The following is a 13,386-nucleotide window of genomic DNA, read 5'->3' as shown; positions in this document are numbered from 1 at the left end:
TGATTTTAATGCAACATCTACGGCTTGACACAGATTTATAAAACGTCCAAAGTGTTGTTCATACTTATCGTTGAAACTACCCGTTCTAATTTCACATGAAATTGACAAGACATCTCCCTAGGATGGTCGAACCCAACAACTTCAGCCCGAGGGAACTCAATCTCAACTGCTAAAGAAGTTCTTCCATTCAAGACATCACTTTGAAATATAAATCAAAGGTAAGAATGCCATTCACATGGTGAAAAAGAGGCAAATATGACAAGTCGCTAGGATAGTCGTCTTGGAACCTATGAACTAGGACTTTTTACGCCTTTTCTGTGGATTCCTACGTGTCAAATGATGGAAAGGAACATCCATCTTGCGACACTGCTGGCAGTATCATGACATTTGTTGTCACAATCAACCATTCTATCATGGAGAAAGAAACGAAATTCTAATTTCAATAAAATAGGACCACTCGCCTCATTCGAGTCTTTATCAGTTTCAGACTTATGAAATGAGACATGAGGATGTCTTCTCATTCACAAATCTCATATCCAAAATAACATCAATTCCAGCTAAAAGTCAATGAAGAACATAGACTTTCAACCACTGGAATAGTGACACCTAATTCTCGGGATGATCGAACACAAGAATATCAATCATCGACTTAGAATCTAGAAAATCGAAGAAATTCTCATAGTCAAATTTGACACTAAAAGAAGAACCAATAGGAATTTAATATTGAATAGATTTGAAATCAAATAACAGTTGAATCTCCAAGACCCGGTGACTGAATGGGGATTTTTGAAGTCAAAATTGGCTACAAATCCCACAGCAAATGAAAACCATTCACTAGAAAGGAAATAAGTGATATGATCAACTCTAAAAGTACATATGACTTAACATCGAATCCCAAAAGTGAAATGGCAGATAATGGTATAGGATTAATACCCATAGTCAATGTCTTACAATGACATGGTTCAAGTTAACGAGCAAATCACCGAGACTAACACTCGAGACAAGAAAGAATTTTGATTCCTAAATAACGTAGGATTGTGATGGAAAGATAGCACAATTCGATACACAAATGATAACGAAGAGACCAACTCCCGGTCACAACAGATTAAGAAAAGAATTCGAACTTGGAATCCTGGAACCTGTGGGTTATGACCTACCACGCTTCCAAACGAGGTCAAATACAATAAATATCAGAGATACACGTCAATATCTTGATAGGGTCGATAGCCACCATTGTCACCAATCAAAAAAAGAACGATGTCTCATCAACACAAGAACCCATGAAGTAAACACTCTTAAACAAAACACTCTCAAGAGATAAAAGAATGTATTAGTAAATTAAACTAAAAGTTAGGATACAAAGCTAGATTGCAAGACTAAGCTTGCGCATCGATCAAATCAAGAAAGGCAAAACATAGAGGGAGGAAACTTTAATGATAAAGGCTGCTCAATTTCAAGGCATCGCTCTCCATCGACTTGAATCTTTACGTTAAGCGGGTCGAGAGGTGGAAAAGACCAATATCGATATTCAAACTCAATGAAAGTCAAAACGAATATCGTTTCCTGAACCGAAATTCTCGTAAAAAAAATTTTCAAAGTCAACATTGACTTTGAATTTTTAAAACTAACAAGAGTCAAGAGCACTTATGAAAACAAATCAATAACAATCGGGTCGAAATCAATACTTCCCGAAAACTCCAAAGTCAACTTTAACCTCAATCTTCATATCGATAAACATCGATAATAGAAATATGGATTCCATCCATCAAAGTGCTCTAGCAAAATGAAACGGACTCTATCGTCAAATTCTCAAGTGCAACTGTATCATGTATTAACTAGTATTGTACGGCATGTCCTAACACAAAACTGTTAAAATAACAACAAAACTCAGTAAAAACTCACACAGGCTCGATTTCCCATGCAATTCGAAGCTGTGCTCTGATACTAAAAACTGTCACGACCCCAAGGATAAGACCGTGATTATTGGGATATAATAAAAGAAAATTAACTTAATTAAACTGGATTAATTAAGGAAAATTCATGAAAATAAAATAAAATATACAAATACCAAAATAGATATTAAAATATATTACTCCGGAGTCTTTCTTTTACAAACAATATTTAAAACAGTCCATAAAATCTAAGGAAAATAGTACAACTCTGAAACAATGTCAACCAATACAGTTTATATACAGAAATACAGTACATCACAGAATTAAAAACTGTAAATTCAAAACAAACTAACCACTTCAAATCTCACACCTTCAATCCATTAGCATCCACTCGCCATGCTGTAAATCTAAATCACTAACTCTGGAGGGGGTTTAAAACATTCAAAACAGAAAGAAAAAAAAAATGAGCGGAAGGCCCAGTAGGATATAATTCTATAAAAATTTAATAATTAGAGTACTCACGGTCCGCAAACATACACCCAGAACCGATCATCCTCTAAAGTAAGGAAATACTCATGTAATAGTAGCAAAATATCTGGATAATGAAAATATGCAAAGCCATAATATCACCACTGAGCAAGAAATGGCCCGTACGAGTTTTGCGACCTGCCCCCAAGGATACAATTCTCATATCCCGATCTTTGTGGCCATCATACGTTTTATCATTTCTTAAAATATCTCTTTTTAACAAAGAAAACTATTTAAAATCTTATTTCTAAATTATTGGAAACTCAATAACATTATTCATGCTATTTCCTTTAAAATCATTTCTTTCTTTAAACATGTTTTGTTTTTCAAAACATTTTCACAGGCCAAAATCATTTAAATCATGGCTATCAAGGATATGGACACGAATATCCTACCTCTCAGATATCAAACCTGGGCTAGCCTTTTGTTATCCTAGCCTCCGTTTTCCTCAAAGCTTTTAATCTGATCCTTCAACTAACATTGTCACAAAATAAAGTTTTAGGACACAATCCTCATTTCTAAAACAAATCAAGTTCTATTATATCTAATTGTTTCCTATTAGTGTGCATTGGCTTAAATCTGAGTTTCACAAATGACTTTATAATTCAGTTTGAGGATTCTTAAAAATTGAAATCCAATTCACTAGTTTGGTTTCCCATTGAATTTCGACTTAAAAAAATAAGTTTTTAAAGAAATTTTGGCAACATGCCGGCATAAATAGGAAAAATGCCAAATCTGCAATTTAATACAATTTCAAAATAAATTCTCTAGAAATCATCAAAGCTAGTTTCCAATCAATTCAACAAGTCCAATATCTGAAAATCCCCAAATTTAATTCAATTCTAACAACAATTGTTCAAATCCAAACCCTAATTCAAAATTATACAAATCCAATCAAAATTACAAATTCTCAAGCCAATAACTCAAATTCAAGTATGGGTTTCTAAGAAATCTTTACCTCGAAGTGATTGAAGCTCGTTTCTCTTTATTTCTCTCGTTTTTGTGTTTTTCTTCCCTGTTTCGGCAAGCACTTCAAGAGAGAGAGAGAGAGAGACACACACACTTTAAGAGAGAGAGGTGGCCGGAGAGAGGGAGGGAGTGGTGGCCGGCGGTGAAGGAAAAAAGAGAGAGAGAGGAAGTTGCCGTGGAGAACCAGAGGAGAGAGGGAGAGAGAATAAAATGAAAGAAAGAAAGAAAGAAAGAGAGAGGGGGAGTGGTCTGGGCAGCCACGGGAAGGAAGGGAATGGAAAAAGAAAAAGAAAAGAAAGAAAAGAAAAGGAAAGGAAAAAGAAAGAAAAAAGGACAAAGAAAAGAAAAAGAAAAGAAATAGGAAAAAATAAAAGAAAATACATTAAAATTTAGTGTATTTTCAAAAACTTTTGGGGTGAAATCATAAATACTGAAAATAATTTAAAGTTCCTTAATTAATTGAAAAAATCAAATTAGGCACTCAAATAACTCACAATTTAGCATAATTAAACATGTTTAATTCTGAATGACGTTACAATAGCAAAATCTGAAACTCTATATTTGTAGTACAAAAATTTAGTTACAAATGTTTAAGATCGGTTTTACTAAACATTTTTAGTACTTAAAATTTTATTTTAAATTTGTTTTGATCCACATTCCACCATATGTTTGAGCTTTTTTGTACAAAGTGATGAGGATTAATTACAAAAAATTCCCGCTAAACTATAATCACTGTAACATTTACTCTTCGAATTTTGTTCTTTTAACAACTTTACCTCTTCTGTTATAATGAGTGATGAAAAATGCCACTTGTCACTTTCTTAGTCGTTCTGAGTGAGAGTTGAGTGCAAAATTACACGTTTACCCTCCTAATAAGATAATCCCTCATTTTGTTCTTTTGTTCCCCATTTTTATTCCTCATTTTCGTTCTTGCTTCTCCTCATTTTGTTCATCCATGGTAAGTACTTGGAGCAGCGGAAATACAAGGACGCGATTTAACCATGGACATAGTACAAATAGTGGTAACTCAAAGGGAAATTTACAAGAAAACCCATCAAGATACCATAGTCAATCAAATTTAAGTAATGAACAAATGAATTTTGCATTTAATATTCAGAAAAACGCAACAACAACAACAAAAAATGAGCAAGCTCACTATCAATAGGATTGATATCACCACTATTTCCCTCTGTTACAGCCATTGAGAGTGATTCAATAGGTTTGTTAAAATGAAGCTCCAACACCCACCCCAACTTTTTCATTTTTTTAGCAGAGTTCTAACCCTAAAACCCAAATTCAACAAGTCTCTTACGTTATTTTGAGTTTTTTTTTTAACACTTTTTTCATAAACTAAGTTTTAGAGATCATTTTACCATAATACCCTCTTTACATGGTAATATGCTTTCAGGTGACATTTTGGGTCACTTATTAAAATAGAATAAGTAAATTTATTAACAGAATAAAGTTAAAAAAAAATGGATGATACTTTCTAAAATTCAAGATGCCAAAATATTATAAGGTCATAATTTGGAGAAAATTTTTGTAATTAATTCGAGTGATAATTCACCAAGTAAAACAGTAACATCCTTATTTTCGTCCGATTCGAATATTACAAATTACGAAAAGGTGGAGCAAACAGAGTCACTCGCAAGTAGCTAATATATTTGACTTTCGAGTCTTGAAGAAAGATTGTCTATCACGTCGTCTATGAAACGACCCAAAAAAGAGGAGGCCCCACCTTCCAGTAAGCCTTTCCTGCTCTTCTCACTCATCTCTTTTACCTTCTTCCTTATATCACTATCGTGCACCATCACACTCCTTATCCCTCTCTCTATCTCTTCAGCTTTCAGAATAACCACCCCAGGTTCATTCCCTGTGCTTTCGTTGAAATCCTTCCTGTAGTCCACCTTAATCTCCACCGCTAATCCCAACTCTCTCACCAACTGAAAAGCATTCAGTTGTTGCTCTGCATACAACGGCCACGTGGCAACGGGCACGCCGAACCACAAGCTCTCTAGTGTAGAGTTCCAACCGCAATGAGATACAAATCCTCCTACGGCTGGGTGGGCCAGGATAGTCGTCTGTGGGGCCCATCCTATGACCTTGCCAATCTCAGTCGTCCGATCTAGGAATCCCTCGGGAAGAACTTCGTTCGGATCTGTGTAGTCCGTTGGGACAGGGACCATGCTGCCTTTCTGTGGGGGTTGTCGTAGGGACCATAAGAACGGGACCCCACTTGTCTCCAACGCCAAGGCGATCTCTTTCACTTGATCCCCACCGAAGCATCCCATGCTCCCAAAGCAGAGGAACACTACCGAGGAAGTAGGCTGTCTATCAAGCCATGCTACTATTTCTGTAGTCTTCTTGTCAGCCACCCCGGGACTTAGATTTAATATGGGCCCCACAGGGTAAATTGGCGGGAATGATTCCCTGTTAGATAAGGACTGGATCACGTTGGATTCTAGCTCCATGAACGTATTTACCAAAATACCCTTCATTTTTCTCATCTTCCTGTGATGATTGAGGAACAAGGGAAGCGCTTCCTTGTCAAATAACACACCGGGTAAGACCTTAACCGGAACTGGGTTGATAAAACCGGGTACCAGAAGCTCCGAATCCGGTTTGTCCTTTAACTCAGTTATGTCCACGTTATGGTTGTCGTTTAGGACTTGGGTATGGAACATGAAGCTCAGTGACCCAGCTCCTGACGTGAAAAACAAGTACGACGGAACGCCAAACTCGTCGGCCACGTCCGTCATCGTAGTGCAGAACATGTCGATGACGAACCCGGCGAGTCGGGGACCCGACCCGGAATCGACGAGCTTCTTGACTGCGTCTCGGACCAAGGGTTTCTGATCCTCAAAGAATCGAAAGAGGAAGTTGATGGGTTTGAAGGCCTCACCGTCGATCTGGACCGCCGGTAGGTCGATGAACTTGATGCGATCCGATATGGAAGCGGAAGAAGAGAGAAATACTTCAGTGTGGGAGCTAACTTTGGAGTCGGTTAATGGGAACTTCATGATGAGGACTGATATGAAAAGACGAGAGTCGCGAGCGACGAGGAGCTTCGCAATCTCCACCGTCGATACGATGTGGCCCATGCCCGGTGCAGGGATGAACACCAGCTCCGCTTGCTCTCCAGTCATCTTTCTCGTTATTTTTAGATATTAGCTTCGATTTTACACGCGCAGTAACGCTATAGAGTAAAGAATATATGAATATATGTGGAAGTAGCTCTGCCTTGTGTATCCCATATAATAAGAGTGCATGATATATATAATTTATATTATTCATTTTGTACATATTTGTTTATTGATTCACAAATATTTCAAAAGCCATGCATTATTGTGTGCAAGTGATGTCATGGCTTTGCTGGCATCTATCTCCTCTGCTCACTTTCTTTGGCAAATTTTTGTGGGCAATCGTGAGCATGCAGACAAGCCAACAAAGGTCGAAATTCGAAAGACGATGATAATTGGTCTGCGAAAACTTCACATGCATTTATCAGAACCACAATATATATATATATATATATATATTCTTTTTCATTCTAGAACCTTTTTTTTTTCCTTATGAAAAAGATATATATATATATATGTATATATATATTCTTTGTTTTTTCTAGAACTTTTTTTGATGATATATAATGAGTGTTCGAGGCGTTACGACCAAATCTAAAGGGGTTTTTAACCAGAAGAAAAATCTAGGCTGAAGGATTGTGTGGGGGAACTGGTGGTCCAAATTAATTGCAATAAGGACAAAAAGAACAGCCAGGAATGGCATAAAGCAATTCATTGTTTCGAGTAAAAATATTATCAAATATATATACACTCATGATAAGCCTAGGTACTCATAGTATCGCGATTCGATCGTAATCTTATCTACATGTGTACATGGCACGGCAACTATATCTATATACGTTTTAAATCTCCTCTTATGAGGAAAAAAACTAAAATAACTTAATTTTGTTTGCGAAAGAGAAAATTGATGCATATGCCCTCTTTTCATGTTTCCATACCCCTAATAATAACGTATTACATCGTGATTTTTTAATTGACATGACTTTTTAATTAACATGTTATAATATTATTAGATGGACATAAAAAGAGACAGGAAACACATGAATTGATTCTCTTATTTATTTAATAAGTAAAATAGTTTCTTTCTTCTTTTTTTTCTTGCTTTTCTTATATGATCTCAAAGTATATCTTACAGAAATGAGCTCATAATATGGTTATAATACTTTTACGTTTACAATATGTTTTTTGCTAATTAATTTGAATGAATAAGCTATAATTGAGATCGGTAGTCATCAGTCAATGGCCTGAATATATATATATATATATATATATATAACGTTCCTTGTGATACAATTATGAGATTTCATATAATCACTTTCTCCAGTTTCCTGAAAAAAAAAGATTAATTTAAAGAAAATAAAAGGAAACAGAAAAAGAAACAAATTATCTACTGGGAAAAAGAGTTGTGAAAGAGGTTTCTTTCCAAATGAAAAGGAGAGAGTCTCGCAAATTGCTAATTATTTAATTTCCGACAATATAATTGGTATGCAACAAGGAAACAAAAGGTGAAGATAGAGTATCAAATCATAACAAAACAAAATATTACATATTGTGGCAAGAGATCTAAAAGATAACAAATTTCTTTGTATACATTACTCTTAATCAATTTTTTATGTCATGGGCGAAAACCCTCCTGCTAAAGTCTCACAAAACAAAGGGTTATTTACCTTTTTCTACCTTTTCTTTTAAATTTATTAAGATGATATAGTTTTGCCTCTTGATCTCATAATAAATATACCGTCAAATTATATAGAAAAATATATCTTTACGGTTACGACTCAATTTTAATTTCAATTACGCCCAAAATACCTTCAAAAACTGTAGGAATTCCATATACGTACACACACAACTAATAACTTAAGGAAAACTCACACCTCCTCACAGCTCACCTTAATTACTCCACACCATGGCTTCTTGGCAGGAAGGAGTGCCACTGCATGCTCTTTCTCACCCCGGACAAGTTTTGTTGCTCAATGAGCTTAATAATGAAGAGTTATGTTTATATAATGTTAGTAGACCAATTCATCTCAAGAGCTTAAGTTATTAGGAGGTGAGCCAACAATAATTTTATACTTCAACACTTTTCTCACGTGTGGGTTGGATAATAGGTAATCATTTGGGTAAATTAATTGGAGAAACCAATATGTGAATTCAACTTAAGACCTCCCACTTTAATACCGTGTTAGTTTTCTAATCCATCCACGCATCATAAACTATTAGAAAGTGAGCCAACAATAATTTTATACTTCAACATATGAAAGTAAATATATGCAAACTTTATTTCTTATAGCTTTTAGGGCTGCAAGAATTTCTCAAGCCAAGCGAGGCAAAATCTTCTCTCTCACACTTTTCGATCTCAAAAAATAAAAATAAAAATAAATAAATAAAATAAAATAGAGGCCAAATGTAGAGTTTGACAACACAAAGTCCAATGAAGGTTTCTTTTTTGATGCTAAATGTAGTAAGGCCGTAGCTATATAGTTGATGCTAAAAGTCTTAACATACAAAATTTTTTGTTTGTAATAAATTATAATACTATTTAAATGTATTTTTGTAACTAAATATCATAGGTCTACCTACAAATTTTTTTCACTAAAAACTAGGAATTTTGTCGCTATTTCAATGAATTTGTAGGTGAAAAATTATTTTAGCAACAAAATTAACATTTATGATAATTTAGAGGAGTGTGTTGGTTTGAGAAAACAGGTTTTTTTTTTTCTTTTGAATAAAAATACAAAGAACTCAACAAAAAAGTATTTGAAAAATTTTCTAAAACTATTAGGCTCCTTCTTACGTTACTATATAATAATTAGCAAAATATGTTCTTAGTCTCACCTATTTGCAATGACGGAAAAAGGGTTCTCCTTTTCTTTAATATAGTGATTTTAATTTTAATATAGTAGATATGTGTATAGATTAGACTTAACCCCTTTAAATTAATAGTTCTCTATATTTAATAAACAAAAACTCGCATATATACATGTTAAGTATAATCTTAAAAAAAATAAAAAATAAAAAATTTTAACCTTCCTACTAATAAATCTTGATTCCGTTACTATCTATTTGACAAAAACTTCTAGATGATCAAGCGTTCCAAAACTTTTGATCTTTCTTGCTATTCTTCTCTCCTTGCATCTAGTGTGTAGGCACCGATTGAAACTTTTTGAATTTCGCAATTCTCTTTTCATCCTCTCTTGGATATGACTTTTAAACTGTCAAAGTAAGAGCTATGAAAACCTAAATAGAGGCCAAAAATGTTCTTTCTGAAAGTAAATTACAAGAGACTTCATAGAAGATAATCTAGGCTATTATCTTTTTTTTTTTCCTTTTTTATATATGTACACAACATATATTACTATCAAGAGCGAATTTCTTAGATATTTCGATTCGTAGTGAATTTCTTAGATATTTCGATTCAAAAAAAGAGTAAGAGATTAAAAATTTGAAAAACAAAGATTGGGTTGCGCTATGCATATAAAAGAGTATATAATAATCATGTATTTGGCGAATCAAATACCATGGTCTAATAACAAACCATTTTGATGAGTTGATAAGTTGATATTACCTAGGGTTTGGACCAATTCCAGAAGTCTACCAATAGTGCCGTGTACACCCATCACCCATAGGGAGTGAGCATGCAGCTTATCTTCCCACAGTGAGAGGTATGTCATGTCACACTCCAATTAATTATCCAATTTTCTTTTAATAAAAATCCATTTATTAAATAAACAAGATCCAATATATTTGAGAATTCATATATATTTGTTTTAACACTGAAAAATTAAGATAAATAGTTTAGAATACGCTTTCTTAAAGGACATTTAGGTCTTTTTATTGTTACAATTTGAATTAATTTCATAAATTGCCCTGGTACTTGTTACGCTGTATTTTGGAAAGGGTTTATTGGCCTCTCAATTGAAAATGCCCCTACAATTATAAAACTTACAAAATGATGATGTGTCACTACTTATACTTTTTAATAACGCTAAACAATTGATTTTAAGCGAACCTACTTCCTGAATTAAAACTTTTATATTAATTTGATCTCAATATTTTAAAAGATCAGAAGATAAATTGACACAAAAATAATAGTTTAGGGGGCATTTATGAAGTAACATTAGTTCAGAGAGTGTTCAGAGCTTATTTTCATACGACAAGGGTGAAATGAGGTTTTTCAAAATTTAGGACATGTTAAAATGGGGTACACGGTTTATGGGTATTTATGAAATTAATCTTTAAAATTTATACTTGACTGAGTAAAAATTGGGATTTACTGGAATGCTTTTCAATAAAAAATAAAATAGGGATTTAGGAAAAATTTTGGAATCCAAATTCCAAAGGTATTAATGTGCAACAATCCAAAGGATAGGCTATAATTTTTTATTACCTAAAAGTTCATGGTATAAAAATGAAAAAAAAAAAAACATATTCTATCCCACTGAAAAAAAAGAAGAAGAAAAACCCTACACCCTGTCCACGCGAAACGACGTGCGTTTTAGATTTAGGGTTACGTATTTACTTGGGAAAACACAAACCTCAGAAGAATCAATTTTCCATCTTCCTTTTCCAATCCACGCGTCCTCTCACCTCTCTCTCACTCTCATTTCAGACGCCGCCTTCTCACTTCCCTTCTCGGCTCTCATTCGCCGCCCAGCTCAAGCGCCGACCAAATTCGTAAGTGTTTTTTTTTTTTTTGTGTGTGTTAATTTCACTTTGTTCGTACGATTGCTGGTTGGGGCTTTTGATGATTGTTCAAGGTTTATAAATTTTTTAATCCTAAGTTTGGATTTCTGTTTGTTGGAAAATTTAAATTGGTTTGACTAGAAATGACGGATGATTCCTTATATTTCCTTATATATTGTATTTATGCTATGTTTGTGAAATGGGTTCGGATTGTTTTCTGTTTAATTGTGGTTTTTAGGACAAAGTATAAGTTTTTGTGTTAAAATTCCGATATGTAGAAGATTGTATTGGGAAATTGGGGAAAGAGCTTTGTAATTTTTTTTCTAATTTCTTTAACTGATTACATCTCATCTGTATAATCAGAAGCCGGGTTTTTGGAAAGGAGATATAAACTATTAGAGACTTTGGTTGTATCAATTAAAAAGTGATTCACATAAATTCTCATTAACTTTCTATTGGTTTTTCTTTCTTTTGGCCTACTTTGACGCAGTTACTATTTGCTCAGACATCAGCCATGGCTGGGTACACGGGCAGGTCTTGGACCAATACTCCTGCCAGCGTGGCATGTTGCAAATGTGGTATTCAAATGGTGCCAAATCCCGCCAATATGTGCTTGAATTGTTTGCGTTCTGAGGTCGATATCACAGAAGGTTTACAGAAGCATGCTGTTATTATCCACTGCCCCGAGTGCGATAAGTACCTGCAGCCGCCGAGAACCTGGATTAAAGCTCAGCTAGAATCGAAGGAGCTGCTGACCTTTTGTGTCAAGAGGCTGAAGAACTTGAATAAATTGAGGCTGGTACATGCTGAATTTATTTGGACTGAACCTCACTCCAAGAGGATCAAAGTTAAGCTGAAAGTTCAGAAAGAGGTTCTTAATGGAGCAGTACTTGAGCAATCCTATGTTGTTGAATTTGTTCAGCAAGAACATATGTGTGAATCTTGTTCGAGGGTTCAGGCCAACCCTGACCAATGGGTAGCATCCGTGCAACTTCGGCAACATGTTTCTCACAGGCGGACATTTTTCTACTTGGAGCAGATGATTTTGAAGCATGGGGCTGCTGCTACTGCTATAAAGATTAAGCAGATGGATCAAGGAATTGACTTCTTTTTCTCTAACCGGAGTCATGGTGTGAAGTTTGTGGAGTTCCTGGGAAAAGTTGTGCTTATTAGGAGTCGACACGACAAACAGCTTGTGTCGCATGATCTCAAGAGTAATAACTACAATTATAAGTATACTTTTTCTGTTGAAATATCCCCTATATGCCGTGAGGATTTGATTTGTCTGCCCCCAAAGGTTGCAGTAAGTCTCGGGAATCTCGGTCCTTTGGTGATTTGTACTAAAGTAACCAACAGCATTGCTTTGCTTGACCCTTTTACCCTGAGGCACTGTTTTCTGGATTCTGATCAATATTGGAGGTCGTCCTTCAAGTCTCTACTTACTAGTAGGCAGCTAGTGGAGTACATTGTCCTAGACGTGGAGATTGTTTCGCCTGATGTTAATGTTGGTGGCTCAAGGTACGCTTTAGCAGATGCTCAAGTTGCTCGGTTGTCTGATTTCGGGAAGAACGACACTATTTTCAACATAAGAACACATCTTGGCCATATCTTAAACCCTGGTGATTATGCTCTCGGTTATGACTTATACGCGGCTAACAACAATGACATTGAGTTAGAGAAGTACAAGGGCCTGGTCCTTCCTGATGCAATTTTAATAAAGAAGAACTATGAAGAAAAACGCCAGAGGAAGCGTGGGAAGGCTCGTTCTTGGAAGCTCAAATCTCTTAACATGGAAATTGATGAAAAGGGTAAAGCTGAGCAAGAAAAGGTGAACTCCGAGTATGAACAGTTCATGAAGGATTTGGAGGAGAATCCTGATATGAGGTTCAACATATCTTTGTACCGGAGCAAGGAATACCAGCCATCAGAGATTGCATCTATGACCGATGGGGAAGATGCACCATCGATTCCATTGGAAGAATTGCTGGCTGATCTTGATCTCAGTGAGGATGAAAATGGAGACAGTAACATGGCTGGTTGACTGTGAAGTGCTTATTTTGCTTGTACCTGAAGGTCGTATTTTTGGGTGGTCGGTTTTTTTTTTTCCTGCTGGTATTTGTTATTTTTTCCGTTTTGTTATGTGCTCTGTACTTTTACAGTGCATTGGTTGTGTTTCTTTATTTAGAAGTAAGCGCAAGTATTATGTTTTACTCGCAATCTTCTCCAGTAAATTA

The 13,386-nt window shown here is 35.2% G+C and overlaps 2 protein-coding genes across 2 annotated transcripts; one reads left to right on the top strand and one right to left on the bottom strand.

The window, feature by feature from the left end:
- Positions 1-4,915: 4,915 nt before the first annotated feature.
- On the bottom strand, positions 4,916-6,627 carry LOC21392651 (UDP-glycosyltransferase 71A15). The gene has a single exon (XM_010094821.2). It carries the CDS (start codon positions 6,533-6,535, stop codon positions 5,045-5,047), a length of 1,491 nt encoding a protein of 496 aa, XP_010093123.1. The 5' UTR covers positions 6,536-6,627; the 3' UTR covers positions 4,916-5,044.
- Positions 6,628-11,032: 4,405 nt separating this feature from the next.
- On the top strand, positions 11,033-13,369 carry LOC21392650 (60S ribosomal export protein NMD3). The gene is made up of 2 exons (XM_010094820.2): positions 11,033-11,143; positions 11,643-13,369. Exon 2 carries the CDS (start codon positions 11,667-11,669, stop codon positions 13,191-13,193), a length of 1,527 nt encoding a protein of 508 aa, XP_010093122.1. The 5' UTR covers positions 11,033-11,143; positions 11,643-11,666; the 3' UTR covers positions 13,194-13,369.
- The last annotated feature ends 17 nt before the right edge of the window (positions 13,370-13,386 follow it).

This window comes from Morus notabilis, unplaced genomic scaffold (assembly GCF_000414095.1).
Source record: "Morus notabilis unplaced genomic scaffold, ASM41409v2 Scaffold611, whole genome shotgun sequence".
NCBI classification, from domain to species: Eukaryota; Viridiplantae; Streptophyta; class Magnoliopsida; order Rosales; family Moraceae; genus Morus; species Morus notabilis.
Note: the sequence above shows the minus strand (reverse complement) of the source record. Positions and strands in the feature narration are given on the sequence as shown.

Bases quoted from the DNA above. Each gene is read 5' to 3' on its own strand.
- LOC21392651 (XM_010094821.2), bottom strand. From the start codon at position 6,535: ATGACTGGAGAGCAAGCGGAGCTGGTGTTCATCCCTGCACCGGGCATG.
- LOC21392650 (XM_010094820.2), top strand. From the start codon at position 11,667: ATGGCTGGGTACACGGGCAGGTCTTGGACCAATACTCCTGCCAGCGTG.